General features: G+C 34.2%; 3 protein-coding genes across 4 annotated transcripts; 1 reads left to right on the forward strand and 2 right to left on the reverse strand.

The window, feature by feature from the left end:
• The first annotated feature begins 491 nt into the window (after positions 1–491).
• Positions 492–3,570, forward strand: LOC139857726 (TORTIFOLIA1-like protein 4). 2 transcript variants are annotated; one of them, XR_011762649.1, is made up of 5 exons: positions 492–1,402; positions 1,476–1,584; positions 1,703–2,169; positions 2,794–3,186; positions 3,441–3,570. XR_011762649.1 is itself a non-coding variant. In XM_071846555.1 (4 exons), the coding sequence occupies exons 1-4, from the start codon at positions 599–601 to the stop codon at positions 3,133–3,135; spliced, it is 1,722 nt and encodes a 573-aa protein (XP_071702656.1). In that variant the 5' UTR covers positions 492–598; the 3' UTR covers positions 3,136–3,362. The 2 variants fall into 2 exon arrangements, 1 of the variants encoding a protein (XP_071702656.1); XM_071846555.1 differs by lacking the exon at positions 3,441–3,570 and having other exon boundaries at positions 2,794–3,362.
• A 3,825-nt stretch (positions 3,571–7,395) lies between these two features.
• On the reverse strand, positions 7,396–9,002 carry LOC139859054 (uncharacterized). The gene is made up of 5 exons (XM_071847871.1): positions 8,413–9,002; positions 8,246–8,318; positions 7,966–8,151; positions 7,815–7,871; positions 7,396–7,482 (listed from the first exon to the last, which is right to left on the reverse strand). Exons 1-5 carry the CDS (start codon positions 9,000–9,002, stop codon positions 7,396–7,398), a joined length of 993 nt encoding a protein of 330 aa, XP_071703972.1.
• A 4,964-nt stretch (positions 9,003–13,966) lies between these two features.
• On the reverse strand, positions 13,967–17,468 carry LOC139858314 (F-box protein At5g03100-like). The gene is made up of 5 exons (XM_071847171.1): positions 17,462–17,468; positions 14,810–15,791; positions 14,540–14,725; positions 14,305–14,405; positions 13,967–14,209 (listed from the first exon to the last, which is right to left on the reverse strand). Exons 2-4 carry the CDS (start codon positions 15,782–15,784, stop codon positions 14,343–14,345), a joined length of 1,224 nt encoding a protein of 407 aa, XP_071703272.1. The 5' UTR covers positions 15,785–15,791; positions 17,462–17,468; the 3' UTR covers positions 13,967–14,209; positions 14,305–14,342.
• Between the last annotated feature and the right edge of the window lie 1,315 nt (positions 17,469–18,783).

Below are 18,783 nucleotides of genomic sequence, written 5' to 3' on the forward strand. Positions count from 1 at the left end.
GTATGAAGAAGGGTTTTATGGTTGAGAATGGTCTTATGGTTCTACCAAATTGCATATTGAATGTCATTATTCATACTTTTTACCTTATAGTAATATTATTCATACTTTTTACCTTGTAGTAATATATTTTTTACCTTGTAGACTTGTAGTAATAATTAGAATAGAAAAATAATCCTTCCGTCTCATATTAATAGTCCAACTTTCCTTTTTCGTCCGTCTCAAATTAATAGTTCACTTCTATAAATAGAAAGAATAATCGGTTAAAGTACTTTTATACTCTTGATTTATTTAAATAAGATAAAAGTATAGGTAAAAAATAATGAATAAAACTGAAAAGTAGAAGAAAAGTAGAGAATAAGTATATGTGATAATAACTTTATCTTAGACAATTGTTTTTTTATTTTTTTTGTGTAACTAAAATAAAGTGGCATCCTATTTAGACATAACTAAACGCATATACATTCTTTCTTCTTAAACCCAAAAGCACGGAAACACCACACCGGAACGCCGTCGTACACGCCGATCAATGCTGCCGGAACTTACAGACAAACCTCCACCACTACCACCATAATCCACCCTCACTCCTCAAAATTCCAAAATGTCGTTACCTAAACAATACACTTCACCATCACGTGACTTCAAACACCGGATACTCGTATGCCTCCACAAACTTTCCGACCGTGACACACACTCTGCAGCCGTCAACGAGCTCGAATCCATCGCCAAAACCCTAACTCACGACTCAATTCCACCGTTCCTGTCTTCAATCTCCGTCACCGACGCTTCCGATAAATCTCCGGTACGTAAACAATGCGTCCGTTTAATCTCTACATTATCCGAAGCACACGGTGACGTTTTATCACCTTACCTGTCAAAACTCATCTCCGCCGTGATCCGCCGTCTCCGTGATCCAGACACCGTCATCCGGTCCGCTTGCGTTGCCGCCACCGGCTCAATCGCGTCTCACATCACTAAACCGCCTTTTACTGCGGTTGCGAAACCGTTAGTTGACGCGCTGGTAACAGAACAGGATTCGAATTCACAGATCGGTGCGGCGTTATGTTTAGCGTCCGTTATTAACGGCGCACCGGATCCGGACACGGCTTATTTAAGGCGGTTGTTACCGAGGATCGAGAAGCTGTTGAAGAATAATAGTTTTAAGGCGAAAACGGCATTGTTGAGTGTCGTAACGAGTGTTATTAGTGTTGGTGCTGCTTCGAATCCGGTTGTTGTAAGAAATTTAGTGACGATTATGGTTGAATTTGTGGCTAAAAGTGAGGATTGGACTGTGAGGAAAGCGGCAGCTGAGGTGCTTGAGAAATTGGCTGTTGTTGAGACTGATTTGTTGCCGGAATTTAAAAGTTCGTGTTTGAAGACATTTGAGGCGAAAAAATTCGATAAGGTATTGTTTAATTAATATTTCAATTTGTAGAGGTGGATAAGTATGATTTATATGAATTATTATTATTTTGTAGGTGAAAGGTGTTAGGGAGACTATGAATCAGATGATTGAAGCTTGGAATGCGATTCCTGACTTGTTGAAGGAGGAGGTATCACCACCTCCGGGATCACATTCTTCTAAAGGTATCAGGCTTTTCTTTTTTATTATTATTTAATAAAGTTAAATTGTAGATTTAATTACCGTAGTGCACCTAGATTTAGGAAAGGAACTTGAATTGATGTTGTGTGTGTGATATGGCAGAGGAAGCTGATGTGCGAAATCCACCACAAACACCCCAAATAATGAGCAAGCGAATTTCACTTGATGGCTCTTCAACCACTTCTGCTACTGGAAGAAGCTTGTTTGAAACTAGCAGTAGGAAAACTGGTCCGGCCATGTTCCGTAAGCTGGATCGGAAAAAGCCTAATGAGCAGAAACTTGATACACCTGTATGTACTCCTCCTGGAACTATGGTTACTAAGGATGATAGTCGTCTTAAACGTATGCCTATGAAACAAGAAATGAAACGGGCCCTCTTCAGTGAAATTTCTGATGAAAAAATTTATGAACCTCAATATTATGAAGAGAGGTCAAGTTCCAGAGATGCAGGGGGCAATGCTGATTCGAATATCAATTTAGTTCCACGTGATTCTGAGGACTTGTCTTTGATTCGTAACCAACTTGCTCAAATTGAAAACCGACAGTCCAATTTATTTGATCTCCTTGAGGTAATTTGCTTAACACTTCATATTTATTAAACTGTGGTGTAATTAAACTGGACAATACTGGTAAATTTGTACCCCTGTTTTTATAAAAGGCAGTATTATATTTAGAATTATTTTTAGTTGCGTACTATTTTTGTTCAGTTGTTATCATTATAAAAGTTTAGGCTGTTTTGACTTCATCATCAAACCATCAATGGTACTAAGCATGTTATGGATGCTTCTGATAAAAAAAAAAATTTGTGACATTGCAAAAATACTGAGGTAATGAAATATTTTATTTCAATTTGAAAATGGTTTAGGTACATATATTGTATATGCAGCTTTTTCCAGTTTAATTGAGTTGGTTTGTTTCTAAAGAAACTGTTTGGTTGTTTTTTGGAATTATTAATAATAATAATAATAATGTCTCGTGCCTTCTCTATTACACTAGCATATGTAGACACAACATAATATAGGTAAACAATAACTTAATGTGGGGCTTAGGTAATTAGTTTATCTTCCCACCAATTGGTTGCAGTCCAACTAATCCTACTATTATTTCAACCCCCTTTTTTTTTTACAAGAACTGAGTTAAAAATTTTAATTACAACTAATACCTAATAAAATTACTATCTGTTGAAATTGTAGAAATTTATTGGGAGCTCACAGAACGGGATGCGGTCACTGGAGTCTCGTGTGCACGGTCTAGAGTCAACACTAGATGAGATTTCATTTGACTTAGCAAAGTCAACTGGACGTGTCTCAAAGCCTGCACCTACATTGTGCTGCAAGTTACCAGGTGCAGATCTGTTGAGCTCTAAGCTTTGGAAGAAAACTGAAATTCAACATTCATCCTCACGTTATTCTTCATCGCCATCTGTCAAGAACAAGAATCATGAATCGTATAACCTTCACAACTCTGGATTTCGCCTGCAAGGTGGTGGTAGTGGGATAATCAAGAATCCATTGGCTGAGGTGCACCAAATGTGACAAAACAAACAATTAAATTTGGTTCCATGGGTCAGGATTACACGGAAAAAAGTAAGTTTATTATTAATTAAGAGGCTTTTATTGTTTAAAGGGTAGTTTTTGTGTATATAGAAGAAAAAAAAATGTGCCCCTAATTTGCCTTATCATCTACTACATTAGTGTTGTTGGACATGCCTTTAACACTTTGCATGCTGGTTATGATTATTATTAGTAATTTAAAGATTGAGTGATGCTCTTCTTTATTGAATCATAGCTGGAGTTTTTGGACTTCTTTTCCACCCCATGCCTATATTTGTTTATTGCAGGTTGGTGATGTGCATTATTAAAGGCCTACTCTATCATCCTTTTTTTTTCATTTGATTTTTCTGTGCTATGATGTGATACTGCTCTTGGATTCTGTCCTTATGTAAACTTTATATATGACAAACTCATGGCCTTCAATCATACTTTACAACATTTGTTGATATGGGACAACAATTCAATCATGAGTAATGTTTAGTGCTATTGTGCGATACCATGTATAACGAGTGGTTGGAAAAGTCGCGAGACGGGGACGAGTCGCTTGGGACTTTGAAACGACTAGTCGGTTTTGTTGGGGTTGAGTCGGACATTGACTAACGTATACTTTTAGTAATATATATTTAACATATACATATCGTATGTATTAAACATAAAAATACCAAACATAAATATTTCAAACATTTGTATGTGGCACAAAATCCGAGTGTATTTTGACTTAACTTTGACGAACCTTGACTTTGATTGAATAAAATAGATTCAGACCTATTTTTGTATTAGATCATTGTAGTATTAGATATTAAGATGGGTCATGCCGGATTCTACTTATCTATTAAAATGTTTGGATGGGTCCAACCAAATCTATAGAATCCGACTTGACCCATCTTAATATTCCAATACCTTAATATTCTAATACTACAAACAGTACTTTTTGACTTTTAGCGTTGATCGACTAATTAGACTTTTTTTGGGCGAAATTGGACGATCTAGTCATATAATCAACTAGTCGGTTGAGACGGCACCGTTTACAAAAATGGTATGACTGAACCGATGTCTGTGTTCAAGGTCGTTCAATCATTCTAAAGTTTGTTTTATATTTCTGATACATGTTTTCTTACCGCATATCCGCTGAATGATTGGTTCTTGACTAGTCAAAACTAGATCCTTTTTCTCGGAAATATATCATAAATGTTGTCCAAACTCATTAACATAATTTACAACGTTTGGCTAACAAATTAAAGTTTTGAAGTTTTGAGGATGGGGTAAAGATGTGAAATGTTAAAGTTACTCACCAGTCACTAGTGGGTAAAAAAGCAAAATAGGATAAAAATGTGGAATAGGAAGATAATTTACTTTTTCAACCCATATCTTTTTCATGATACACCTTTCACGTGGATACCGCAACCTCTTTTAATAGATTGATCCGTGTTAGCCATTTACCATAGTCCTTCAATGGTACGCCAACTACTAGTATCTTTTTTCATGTCACGTGATTGCACTTTGTCCGTACCCCCCAACGAATCCCATGTACACTTTCGTATTTTATTTATGTGCTTGTGAGTTGCGGTCTACTGCTATGGATAGAAAGTCACTATCATGTAGTGGTGAAATTGTGCAAAAGTGTTTTAAACAGTTAGTTGTTGACAAGCTGGCATGGAAATAATAGACAATATTTAAAGATAATTCATCTTTACAATATTGATTTGTTACCAAGATAAGAAAGAATATGTATTTGTTTTCTTATTTAAAGAGTCTGTCGTGATTAGTGAGCTAACATTCCATAAATTAGCAAGTGGACCATGTCTATAAAAAGTTCCAACACAAAGTAAATTTTACAAAATTGTACACATCTTTTCTTTGTTTCCGAGGCTTCTAGTAAATTACACATTATAGTCGGAGTTCAAAAAGGTGAAATAAAACATACGCTTGTATGCAATTAGAAGAGTCAAGAACGATCAATAACAGTTTGGTCTAGTTAAAGTCTATTAAGTTTTATTCTAACAACATGTAAGGGTCATTACTACAGAAGCTTCGACTTGGGTGGTATGAGGTGAGATTCAACTCAGGGTACTGACAACCCAGGTTCGATTCTCACTCCAAACATTGAATTTCCAACCTTTGATTGTAAGGGTCGTTTGAACCGGTCCATGTTGCACTCTGGATTGCATTTTGTGATTTGTTAATATATCATTAAAATAAGGAAATATCTAATGTGTGTCCTAAAATCACATGATAAAACCATTATTATATATGGAATTTAAATTCCGACAATAATTCACAATGTTTCAGCATGTTGTTTTTCATGATTTTTCATATTTGTCTCTAAATTTGAGTTATTGAAAGTGATAAGATAGAGGATAAATTTGAAAAAAAAAAAAAAAAGTAATAAATAATTTTAGATGTAATAATTCTTTTATTGTATGCCCGAAGCTAAAAAAAAGTCCAGATATAAATAATTCTCACTACAACCCAAAGGGTAGTGATATATACACAATCAATTTTTACAAATATACAACCAAACATGTTTTACAGTGTTGTACTGTACAATACTGTAAAGCATGTTTGATTGTGTATTTGTAAAATTTGGTTGTGTATATATCATTACCCCAACCCAAATAGCAACCTGAGAAATATAGCTCAATAACATCATGCCCACCTACATGTGTAGATAGTACAAAGTATCAAAGTTCAATTATTTGTTTTCATATATATAAGACGTCTAGATTCCAGTAAAAATAATTTTACGGTACCACTAAGAGGTAAAAGATTTTAAAATCGAGATCATATTCATCTTGGCAAAATCTGGTAAAGAGACGATATTTTTTTCGTTATAGTTATTTTAAGATAGTCTAATCGGTTGTGTGTTTACAATCATTTTCCTATGCAACCCAACATATGTTTCTAATATATGTTTGAGATTTAACCACCTCTTGTGAGTTGTGACTTGTGAGTATATCACGCAAAAAGTCATCTTGTAATGGTTTCATTCTTATCAAAATCGAGATCTTAAATTAGAATTGACATTGTAAAATCATACTTTACTTAAAGGTTCTACAAAATTGATATAAACCCTCTGACCACAATACCACATTAGTAGGATCGATCGTAAAATAAGATCAAAATACCTCAACTCATTAAAAAAAAAAAACAACCATCGACACAAGCTTATGAGTATCCAGGCTATAACAGTTCCAATGTATAGACATTCGTTTTCTACATTTATATAATTCCAGAATGCTTATGTTAGCACTTTCGGCTACTTTATAAATATATAATTATATATTATATATCAATTATTATAAGCTTACGAGTATTTGGGCTATAACATTTCCAACGAACAGTCACTAGTTTTCTACATTTATAAAATTCCAGAATACTTATATTAGCACTTTCGGCTATTTTATACAACTAGAAAAATGAGCCCGCGCGATCAGGGGCGGAACTTAGTTATATCCGGAGGGGGTGCCCGCCTCCTCCGGATTTGAAAAAAAAAAAATTTACACTAAATTTTTTTTTTTACTAACAAATAAGGGTTTTTTTAGTGTTTACCCTCCTGGCATTGAAACTTTTATTAAATTTTTACATTCGCCCCATGTGTCCGGGTTCAAGTTCCGCCACTGCGCGCGATGCCGCGGGGCCTTTGAGTTGCGTATTCATAGTTAACGGAGCGTGTTATAGTTGTGTATATGTATTGAATATAATCCGAGGTATTGAGGGTTTTTTTTTTGAAGTGTCCGTTTCGCGCATACTTAGTCCCGTTGTGTTCGTGAGATTTTTTTGAGTTGAACGGTGGGCTCGGAAAAATTTAACTCGCGTCGAGCAAGAAGATAGGACCCGCTAAAAATTCGGGTGGAAGTAGTTTATTTTATTTTATTAAAATTGTATATTTACACTTTTTACCCCTGAAAAGAGGTAAAGTTGAGGGGTCGTTGTGTAAATTGAGGCAAAGGTGAGAAGCAGATTGCAGTTTGAACCTAAACTATTGAAACTACAAAATTCTTGGTGAGTGTTAGTATATAGTGGTAAGGTAATGGTAATAATATCAATTATTATACCGTTTTACATTTATTCGGTCATCTGCAAATAACACTTGCAAACTTGTTATTCAAATGTCACCTTCATAGCTATGATGATCACAAACATTAATTAGTATTTTTCACATCAGTAAATTGTAAGCTATAAACTGATAACACTAGGCATAAATAAATTTATGAAAAGTAATGAAGTTTTTAAAAGCTAGATTTAACTCTCAATGTGCTCCATCACACATGTAGATACATTCACAATAAGCAACGAAGATATAGAAAGGATTAAGCGGAAATAATCAAGCTAAAAACATGAGGAAATAAACTTTCCAAAAAACAGAAAGTAGCATAGTAGAGTACACATAAAAGTACTTAAAAATCCAAGTACCCAACAACAGTAACTAAGATAGTATCCTACTTTGACTTTGACATATTACATATTGGAAACCCAAATTACATACCCATCCAAAGATATGTAGCATAACATCAAATCAAATAACCATATGATTGATCAGCAGAAAACCATATGACTGTTGCATTGAGGATACAAGATGGCAAAAACATTCAAACCTGAAAGCAAAACAAATGGCACCATTTTTGTGACAGTTATCAACTTGCAATATACGGATTTAGCACCTGGAATTTGGCCATCATTCGTTGTGCGGATGTGGCATCCTTCAATGCTTTCATCTCCTACATGTTATCATACAGTTTATAATGAACATTAATCCGCTTTTATTATCATATGATATACAAAGTATGTTAATATTCTTAAAAAATAAAGTACCTCGCGTGAGTATATGGAGACACTAGCATTTGGAGAAGCAGCTAGAAGAAAGTTTCTGACTTGTTTTGGGATCTTTACTTTCTTTACATTCTTTTCTCGATCCAACCTCCGTGGATAAATCTTGAGACTCATTAGATTACCAAATGGAGAAGGTAGACCAGAGACTTCTCTTTCAAATGATGGAACCTGAAAAATAATATATATAATATATAATATATATAACATAATAATAAGTAGAGTGCTGATAGATATGCATGTATAAACATTAAAGACCAAATACCTCGAAAATTTCCAATGCAAGCGTGAGAAATTTGGCATTGTGAAACCCTTGAAGAATCTCAACAACTGCATAACTATCTTCCTCAAATGGACACATATAAAATTCCACTTTCTCCAAACAAGACAATCCATTTGCGTAGAAGGGTCTCATAATAATAAGTTTCATACATCAAAGAAGATAATTCCGGTGCATAGAGCATAAGACGGCCTCGGCAGTCTACAACGGTGAGATTCTTCACGTGAGGTACAACTACATTTGCATAAGAATACAATCCCGTCTCAGGTTTGAGTTTAGAAAATTCAGAATGGCGAATGAAATTATTAGGATCGTCTATGTCGCACTTAAACAAGGTTAGATTATTCAGGTTTGGGCACTTGGAGAAAACACCACCATACTCGGCACAATTCTTGTTGCTAATAGTGACATTTTCAAGATGCAAAGTTGTTAACGCTGGTAGGTCCAAAGATGAATTGATTTTAGGTTGATTAAAAATGCTAGTCGGTCCAATGAAAGTAAAATCTTTGACAGACTGGGACATAAAAAGAGAAATAGGTAGTTCGAGACACATTATGTCCAACCATTTAATAGTCATCTTTTGGACATTGTGCGAATACGCATAATCGATAACAGTTTGAACAAACGCTTGCCTAAATCCATGACGAACACTAAGTTTAACAGACGCCAGTTCAATTTCAATATTGCGAGAAGAGAGAACACGTGTAGTCATGGTTAGAAGAGAGATCGCGAGTGAAGTCATGGTTAATATCGAGAAAAAGAGCGAAGTCAGGAAAACTAGTATCATCGTCAGTAGATAAATCGAGGTGTGGAATTGACTTCCAAGTATTCTTCCATCTAGGTGACAGAATACTTGTTCTGATTGCTTGTTTGGTGTCGATATAAGAAAGAATTTTAATGATGAGAGCGTCTGACAAACTGCTTAGTCTATCGCATTCTGTATTCATTCTCACTCTATCACAGTCCAAAAGCTGCGGATTTTCAATAACATAAAGCAAGAATCAGGACACACTATATAGAGATAAACAGACTGTTCCAAAAAAAATATAGAACTGAACAGTATGCACAATGCTAAAAAAGACTGTCATAAAAATAAACAAGACTGTATTAACAGGTTTTATGTTTAGCAGTTCAGCTGTTAGTTTAGTATGTTTAACAGTTTAGCAATCAATTTCTCAAATTAATCGAGGCCTATTTCAGCAACTGTACTATATTCAGAAGTTTAGCACTCTTGCTTTAACTTAACCTCGTACCTTTTCTGCCTCTACAAGAACTCACAATCAAATCCAAAGCCTAGGAAAACAATCATGATTCGAATTACACCATGATTCCAACATTATCCCTGATTCCGTTTATAATCAATTAATCACTCAGATCATTTCTGGCTCGCATGCCCTAATTCCGTTTATAATAATTTAATAAAATGGACATAACACTTACACTTCTGGGCCGGGTCAATCTGCAGGTCAGGTTGGGTCGAGAGCTATTTACCTTGCAGAAATAAAAAAGCCTGTATAACTGGTTTATGTTTAGCAATTTCAAGCTGTTAGTTTAGTATGTTTAACAGCTTAGCATTCAATTTCTCAAATTAACATAAGCCTATTGCAGCAATTGTACTGTGTTCTCTTGTTTTAACTTAACCTCGTACATTTAATTGTACTGTGTTCTCTTGTTTTAACTTAACCTCGTACATTTTCTACCTCTACCAAAACTCACAATCAGATTTAAAGCCTAAGAGCGGTGGGAGTAGAGGGTGTCACTTACCCCGTCCCACACCTCGTTCCCAGTCGCCCCACTCCCCATCCCTTGATCGAGGTTCAGTCGCGGCCTCGTCAGTCGCCCAGGCGACGGAAATTTGGGGTTCGGTTTATTAAAAAAAAAATTAAAAAAAAAATACATCTAACGGCTCTATATTGGACCGTTGGCTTTTTTTATTTTTATTTTTTCTTTTTTAATGCTACATATACATAACACATACAAACACAAACACATATCATTTTACATCCATTTTACTCAACATATACTCCCACAATCAAATCCAAATTCTATCATCTAAATAAAAATATTTCTTTAAAAATGAGTAGTTCCGACGAAGAAAGTTTGGTTAACGCAATGAAAAGTATATTTGCCTATCGAAATAACGTGGTAATACTTGCCTGTCAACAACCTATAAGGATCAACTTGGTACGAAAGGTGTGATGTATATGCCGAGAAGACAAAAGAGCTGCGTGACAAAGACGAGCATGAGTATCTTCGACATACTCTAGTTTCGCATCTATGGCATAATCGCGATGACGAAATAGTTAACGAATTGTAACTTTTTAATCGCAATTTTTTTTTTTAAATTTTTAGGAATCGTATGGTTTTTTATTATTAGGAAATGTAATGTTTAATTTTTATTTTAATGGAAGTTATTTCTATTTATGTTAATTTTTATAATTATATTCATTTATGTCATAATTAAAATAATAAAAATAATAATAAAAATATAAACTGACATGCTCAACTGACAGAGGTCACCACTACCCACTTTTTCTGACTCAGCAAGTCAGGCCTGACATGCCAAGTGACATCAGTCACCACTCCCAGTGCTCTAAGAAAACAATCATAAGAGCTGTGAGATAAAAAAAATTATTATCCATAATTCGAATTACACCATGATTCGAACATTATGCCTAATTCCGTTTATAATCAATTAATCAATCGGATCACTTCTTGATCGCTTGCCCTAATTCCGTTTATAATAATAATTTAATAAATAAAATAGAGATAACACTTAAGAACCACAAAAAAAAAAAAAAAAAAAAAAAAAACACTAATAATTAGTGATTAAATAGATATACATAATCAAAATTAATAACTCCATCATTTCAACACTAGTAGATTATGAAAAACGAGAGTAAATTCATGAAAATGAACAACTTGAATGATACTCATTGATCATGTGACTAAGAATTTACAGAGATCGTATGACTAATTTGCGCTAATAGTTTGTATTTACGGTATGCTTCTTAAAAAATTTCATATCCATCAACTATTCTTATAGTTAATTGATAAATCTTCACAAGATTTTAACAAGTTTGAGAGAAGACATGAAACTATCAAGTACTCCATAAAAGAAAATAAAACTTTTATCATAGTAAAAGTGAAATGGGAAAAAGTTCATAAATACAATTGTTCAGTTTCACATCAATGAGATGGAGAATCGATAAATGAACGTTATAACAAAAGTTAAAGACATTATTGTTACATATTTAGTGGAATAAGTTTTCTACCCAATGAAGCCAAATAACACGATAACATATAAAATCATCATAAGTTAACTACGAGTATATATTAGTCTAACCTTCATTGTTATTCATTTACTTTGTGGACATTATTGTACAACCTTTATCTAATGCATGGATCGAAAAAATAGAGAAATTTTATTAAACTCGTCAATATATGAAAAACAAGATAACAGATTTTGATTTTGGTTAAAAAATTTACTCTTAAAATTAAAGGGACCTTCATCTATTGATGTAAGACCCCCCAAATCGATACAAGATAGGAAACAACAACGAAGGGCTCGAAACAAGTAAACCTATATAACAATGATGATCCCACATTACTTTTTGATACATACAGACTATTTTGTGCAAACTACCCATTATATCCTTTTCCATTTACGCTTGTTCGGTCATCTGCAAATAACACTTGCAAACTTGTTATTCAAATGTCACCTTCATAGCTATGATTATCACACACTAACTAATGTTTTCACATCAGTACACTGTAAACTATAAACCGGTAAGACTACGCATAAATTTATGTAAATCAATGTAGTATGTAAATGCTAGTTTTAGCTAGTTTTAACTCTCGATCTGCTGAAAATGGATGTACGACGGAAATGCTAGTTTTAACACTCAATGTGCTCCATCACACGAGTAGAAAAAAAAACATCAGCAACCTAGATAAAAAGGATGAAGCGAAAATAATCAAAGTGAAACTTGTAAAAATAAACTTTCCAACAATAGGAACTAGCATAGTAGCATACACATATATAAGTACTTTCAATCTAAGTATCCAAACAACATAAACTAGCAATAGGATACTACTTTGACATATTACATATTTAAAACCCAATTCACTCAACCATCTAATTAAGTTGTGTATCATAGTAGAAAACAACCACATGATCAATCAGCTGATTCCATAAGCATACACGTAATATACAACTTTTACCAATTCAGCTTACACAAGCAATCTGAGTGTTGCATTCAGGGAACAGTCTAACAGATAACAAAACATTGAAGCCTGAAAGCAAAACAAATCAAAATGACACCAGTTTAGCAATTTTATGATAGTTATTATCAACTTAGAACATATAAAATAAAAACTAAAAAAATTAATTGTTGGTACATGTAATCCCCAGCCGTAGATATATTTATCGTGTAATACATTTGGTCATGTAATAACGTAGATTGTTGACTATTGATTATATATGTGTGTGTGCGCGCTTAATTATTTGAATAAATCAATGAGTTAAACTGTAGACACAGTCGACCGAGTGTGTCCACACACTCGACCGACTGTGTGACTCAGTCGACCGACTGTCTTACACAACTATGTCTGGGCTGCAGTATATAAACGGGTTTAAGCCTCATTGTTGAGGTTACACATTCCAATAACCCTAATCGACTGGTATTCGTTCCATTCGATCCCTAACACCAATTACTTCTCATTAAAACAATCGAGCTTTATATACTTGGTAATTCGTGGGGCACTTGACCCCGCATATATACAATTCCAAATTTAATATATTTCAAGCCAAACGATAGCTTACTTTTATGTTACTTTCGCTCAAACTCATAGTTGATATCCTTTACATGTTTTTGCTGTCAAACAAACAACAAAAACGGTAGTTACCAAATGATGTCGTGATAAGAAATAGCAAAAACATGTGTATATACAGATAATGAATTTTGTAAACTCAAAGTATCCTTTTACAACCGCTGCAATTACCTTGTGATTTACTCTTTAATTTCATAGGATGTGAAATGAAAATTTAATACAGAGCCAGTATGCTTTAACATTTTTGTTAACTAGTTGCAAGCGCTCTTACCCCTAGTATATAATAATATACAGTATAGAGTAATAAACTTGAACAAATCAAGATTACTTAACTAATAAGGGGCAAGTCTGTAAACCATGTGGTGGTCTCAAAAGAGGTAAAAGTCTTACTCTTTCTCCAATTATGAAAATCTCACCTTTCTGAATCTGCGAGTCTATGTAGTAAGTCATTTATTTCTGCTGACTAGGAAACCCGATAGGATGTTCAAACTGAATTTTCTGTAATAGATCAGGGTATAACATAGCAGGATACAAAATCTTGTGAAGCAGATCTTGAATGTTTATAGGTCAACAAATACGAGTGTGCCATAGACGAAAGTAATACCAAAGAACAGAACTTTGACGACAAAAAATTACCCTTTCAAGAATTGGGGTTGACTTTGAGTAACGTAGTTGACCTAAAAGAAGAAACAGAATAAACTAGTGTGGAAATAAACTTTCCAACAATAAGAATACAATATCAATAGAAGTATTATGTTATGTAACGCTAGTTTTAATTCTCAATGTGCTCCACCACACAAGTAAATAGACTCACAATCAGCAACCGAATTAAAAGGGATTGAGAGGAAATAATCAGCCTAAAAACTTGTGGCAATAAACTTTCCAACAAATGAATTAGCATAGTAGTGTACTACTGTAATTAACAATCCAAAGTACCCAACAACATAAAGTAGCATAGGATCGTACTTAGACATATTACATATTTAAAACCAAAATCACATAAATTCCTTAAAGTTTCAGCTGAATTCAAAAGTACACGAAACATAAACCTTTTACCATTCCAATTTACACAAGCACTTCCTAACTGTAGGATTCAAGGTAACAGATTACAGAAACCTGAAAGCAAAACAAACAGTAAAAATGAAACCATTTGTTGGCATTTTTATGACAATTATCATTATCTTTAGAACATACAGAAATCAGAAACTTACAGTTTGCTATTGCAGCAGTTGATATATGCTATAGAAACTTACACCTGCAACTTAGCCAACATTCGTTGTGCTGATGTGGCATGCTTCAACGCTTCCACCTCCTGCATGTTATCATACAGTTTATAATGGACATTAATCCCAGTTTATCATCATCATATGATATGATATACAAAGTATAGCAACAAGTAAATGATAGCTGGGAAACAAAACAAAATATTTTTAATGGTGAAAGTACCTTGCGTGAGTATATCGAGACAGTAGCATTTGGAGAAGCACCTAAAAGAAAGTTTGTGACTTGTTTTGGGATCTTTACTTTCTTTACATTCTTTTTTCGGTCCAACCTTCGTGGATAAATCTCGAGACTCGTTAAATTACCAAATGGAGAAGGTAGATTTGTGACTTCGTCCACAAATGATGCAACCTGAAATATAATATATAAATCATAATAATAAGTAACGTTGAGTGATGATAGATATGCACATATAAATCATTAAACACCAAATACCTCAAATATTTCCAATCCAAGCGTGAGAAACTTGGCATTGTGAAACCCTTGAAGAATCTCAACAACTGCATAACTATCTTCCTCAAATGGACACATATAAAATTCCACTTTCTCCAGACAAGACAACCCATTTGCATAGAAGGTCTCATAATAATAAGTCTCATACATCAAAGAAGATAACTCAGGCGCATAAAGCAAAAAACGGCCTCGGCAGTCTACAACGGTGAGATTCTTCACGTGAGGTACAACTACATTTGCATAAGAATACAATCCCGTCTCAGGTGCGAGTTTAGAAAATTCAGAATGGCGAATGAAACTATTAACTTCGTCTATGTCGCACTTAAATAAAGTAAGATTCTTCAGGTTTGGACACTTGGAGAAAAGACCACCATACTCGGCACAATTCTTGTTGCTAATAGTAACATTTTCAAGATGCAAGGTTGTTAACGCTGGTAGGTCCAAAAAAGAATTGATTTTAGGTTGATTAAAAATGCTGGTCGGTCCAATAAAAGTAAAATCTTTGACAGACTGTGACATAAAAAGAGAATTAGGTAATTCAAGACGCATTATGTCCAACCACTTAATAATCATCTTTTGGACATTGTGCGAATACGCATACTCGATAACGGTTTGCACAAACGCTTGCCTAAATCCCTCACGAACAGTAAGTTTAACAGACGCCAATTCAACTTCATTATAACGGGATGAGAGAACACGAGTGAAGTCATGGTTAGAAGAGAGATCACGAGTGAAGTCAAGGTTAAAATAGAAAAAATGAGCGAAGTCGGGGAAAGTAGTTGTGGAAGTATCATCGTCAGTAGATAAATCGAGGTGTGGGATTGACTTCCAAGTATTCTTCCATCTAGGTGAAAGAATACTAGTTCTGATTGCTTGTTTGGTATCGTTATAAGAGAGAATCTTGATGATGAGATCGTCGGACAAACTGCTTAGTCTATCACCGCCTTCTGTATTCATTCTCACTCTGTCACAGTCCAGAAGCTGCAAGTCAGAACACACTAGAGATAAACAGACTGTTCCAAAAATGAAAAAATATAGAAATACACAGTATGCACGATACTAAAAAAGACTGTATCAACTGGGTGGGTCGAGAGCTATTTTCCTCATAGAAATAAAAAAAGACTGAATTAACAGGTTTTATGATTAGCAGTTCAGCTGTTAATTTAGTATGTTTAGCAGTTCAGCTGTTAGTTTAGAAATAAACAGTACGCACAGTACTAAATCTAGCAAATGGGTCGGGTTGGGTCAAGGATCAAACATGTTACAGTCGAAACGGGCCATGGGTTTAAATAGATCAGCGTTTAAATAGGTCTAACTGTGGCTCGAGAACCGGATTGGGTTGGATCCACAACCATTTTCCTCAAATTTTTAAAGTTAATAGACATAAAATATAAAAACTACTCTATACAATAGGTTCATTTTTAGCAGTTTAGCTGTTGGTTTATTGTGTTTAGCAGATTAACAGTTTAACACTCTTTTTTCAAATTAATTTTAGCCGATTTCAAAAGTTTAGCAGTCTTCTTTTAACTTAGCTTCATACCTATTCTACCTACTTCTACATGAACTCACAATTAGATTCTAAGCCTAAGAAAACAATCATACTCTGATAAAGGATAAAATTTCATACTTCGATTAACACCAAATTCCAGCATTATGCACTAATCCCGTTTATAATCATTTAACCAACTAGACATAACGCTTAAGAATCACAACAAAAAGACACTAACGATTAGTGATTACTTGAGTAATCAAAATCAAAATTACTACCAATGACGCCATCATTCCAACATTATGTCCTAATTTCGTTTATAATTCGAAATTCTAAGAAATAAATTCGGTAAACGAATATATTCAAAGGCCGTAAATCGCAGTTGCGTAATTTAAAACAAGGAGAATAAAAATAAGTGAACTTACGTGCAGATGTGAATTACCGATTTCAATTTCAAAATGATAAACACACTGTTCCAAAATAAAATTATTGATATATTATAAACAGTATGCACGATACTAAAAAAAACTGTACTAACTGGGAGGGTCGAGAGCTATTTTCCTCATAGAAATAAAAAAAGACTGAATTAGCAGGTTTTATGTTTAGCAGTTAAGCTGTTAGTTTAGTATGTCTAACAGTTAAGCATTCAATTTCTCAAATTAACTGAAGCCTATTGCAGCAATTGTACAGTGTTCTCTTGCTTTAACTTAACCTCATACATTTACTACCTCTACCAAAACTCACAATCAAATTAAAGTTTAAGAAAACAATCATATGAGCTCTCAGATAAAAAAATAATAACTTCCATAATTCGAATTACACCATGATTCCGTTTACGTTTATACTCAATTAATCACTCGGATCACTTCTGGATCGCTTGCCCTAATTCCGTTTATAAGAATAATTTAATAAATAAAATAGACATAGCACTTAAGAACCACAAAAAAACACTAATGATTAGTGATTAAATAGATGTACATAATCAAAATCAAAATTAACAACAATAAATCCATCATTTCAACACTATGTCCAAATTCAGTTTAAATTTCGAATTTCTACGAAAGGAAGTCGATAAACGGATATATTTGAAGGCTATGAATCACAGTTGCGATAAAACAAAGAGAATGAAAGAAATATAAACTTACGTGCAGATGATGTGAATAGCCGATTACATTTAATACAGAGCGATATCGTAGTTTTCTACCGGAGTATACTTGAAAGTGACAATGAATTAAGTTTAGGGAAAATTAATACCCTACACCCTAAAAGGCCTCCCCTTTGTGGTCGTCTCTCCCTAACAATAGTACCGAAGCCTTCTCACGCTAAAATTTTCACTTTCGCCCCCACAACTACAACCAACTTACATCCTACAAGGCATGTCCTTTGTGGTCGTTTCTTCACTCCACAATAGTACCAAAGCCATTTCACGCTTAAATTTTCATTTTCTCCCCCTCAACTACAACCAACTTACAAAAAATACAACAAACCTCAAGGGGTTAAAAACGTAAATTCCCTAAATTAAAATAAAAAACTCCACCCAAACCTTTCGACAGCCCGTATCTTCCTCTTCGCTCCGAGTTAAATTTCACCAAGCACTCCGTTAAACTCGAAATATTTTTGCGAACAAAACGAAACTAACTACGTTCAAAACGGACACTTTTTAAAAAACGCTAAACACAACGACAACCCGTATCTTTCCGCTCGCCGCAAGTCAAATTTTTTCGACAGCACCGTCAGACTCGAAATAATTTTATGAAAAAAACGATACTAACTACGTTCGGAACGGACACTTTTTAAAAAACGCTAAACACAACGACAACCCATATCTTCCTGCTCGACGCGAGTTAAATTTTTTTCGCCAGCACCATCAGGCTCGAAATAATTTTATCAACAAAATGAAACTAACTACGTTTGAACCGAACATATTTTAAAAAAACACTAAAGACGACGACACCAACAACGACGCATAACACATGAGCCGTTTTCCCTTCTGTAAATAAAACTGCGTTAAATATAAATACACCGGCCGAAAGCCTCCGCCGCATCGCACGGGCCGAAAAACTAAACCCTAGATGCGTGAGGGAAATAAACCTTATCTAATTTTTATTTCTTTCGACGCACTGGACCCAAATATACGACCCATTGGACAAATATACGACTCCATAGTAGAATATAAAAACGAGAGTAAATTCATGAAACTGAACAAATTGAATGATACTCATTGATCATTTGACTAAGAAATTACAAAGATCGTATGACTAATTTGCGCTTATAATTTGTATTTACAGTATGCTTCTTAAAGTATTTCATAACCATTTAACTATTCTTAGTGAAATGATAAATCACCACAAGATTTTAACAAGTTTAAGAGATAACGTGAAACTATCTAAGTACTTCATAAAATAAAATAAACCTTTTATCATAATAAAAGTGAAAAAGGAAAAAAGTTCATAAAGGACGGTTGTTC

Source organism: Rutidosis leptorrhynchoides, chromosome 7 (genome assembly GCF_046630445.1).
Source record: "Rutidosis leptorrhynchoides isolate AG116_Rl617_1_P2 chromosome 7, CSIRO_AGI_Rlap_v1, whole genome shotgun sequence".
Classification (NCBI taxonomy): Eukaryota; Viridiplantae; Streptophyta; class Magnoliopsida; order Asterales; family Asteraceae; genus Rutidosis; species Rutidosis leptorrhynchoides.

What these genes read in the sequence shown, in the direction of transcription:
- LOC139857726 (XM_071846555.1), top strand. Translation starts at nt 599, where the DNA reads ATGTCGTTACCTAAACAATACACTTCACCATCACGTGACTTCAAACAC. An exon ending in GGGATCACATTCTTCTAAAG is followed by an intron (nt 1,585 to 1,702) that starts GTATCAGGCTTT and finishes GTGATATGGCAG; the next exon opens with AGGAAGCTGATGTGCGAAAT. An exon ending in ATTTATTTGATCTCCTTGAG is followed by an intron (nt 2,170 to 2,793) that starts GTAATTTGCTTA and finishes TTGAAATTGTAG; the next exon opens with AAATTTATTGGGAGCTCACA.
- LOC139859054 (XM_071847871.1), bottom strand. Translation starts at nt 9,002, where the DNA reads ATGACTTCACTCGCGATCTCTCTTCTAACCATGACTACACGTGTTCTC. An exon ending in TCTCCATATACTCACGCGAG is followed by an intron (nt 7,872 to 7,965) that starts GTACTTTATTTT and finishes GATAACATGTAG; the next exon opens with GAGATGAAAGCATTGAAGGA. An exon ending in GAATGATGGCCAAATTCCAG is followed by an intron (nt 7,483 to 7,814) that starts GTGCTAAATCCG and finishes TCATGTTTTTAG; the next exon opens with CTTGATTATTTCCGCTTAAT.
- LOC139858314 (XM_071847171.1), bottom strand. Translation starts at nt 15,784, where the DNA reads ATGAATACAGAAGGCGGTGATAGACTAAGCAGTTTGTCCGACGATCTC. An exon ending in TTGGATTGGAAATATTTGAG is followed by an intron (nt 14,726 to 14,809) that starts GTATTTGGTGTT and finishes ATTATATTTCAG; the next exon opens with GTTGCATCATTTGTGGACGA. An exon ending in TCTCGATATACTCACGCAAG is followed by an intron (nt 14,406 to 14,539) that starts GTACTTTCACCA and finishes GATAACATGCAG; the next exon opens with GAGGTGGAAGCGTTGAAGCA.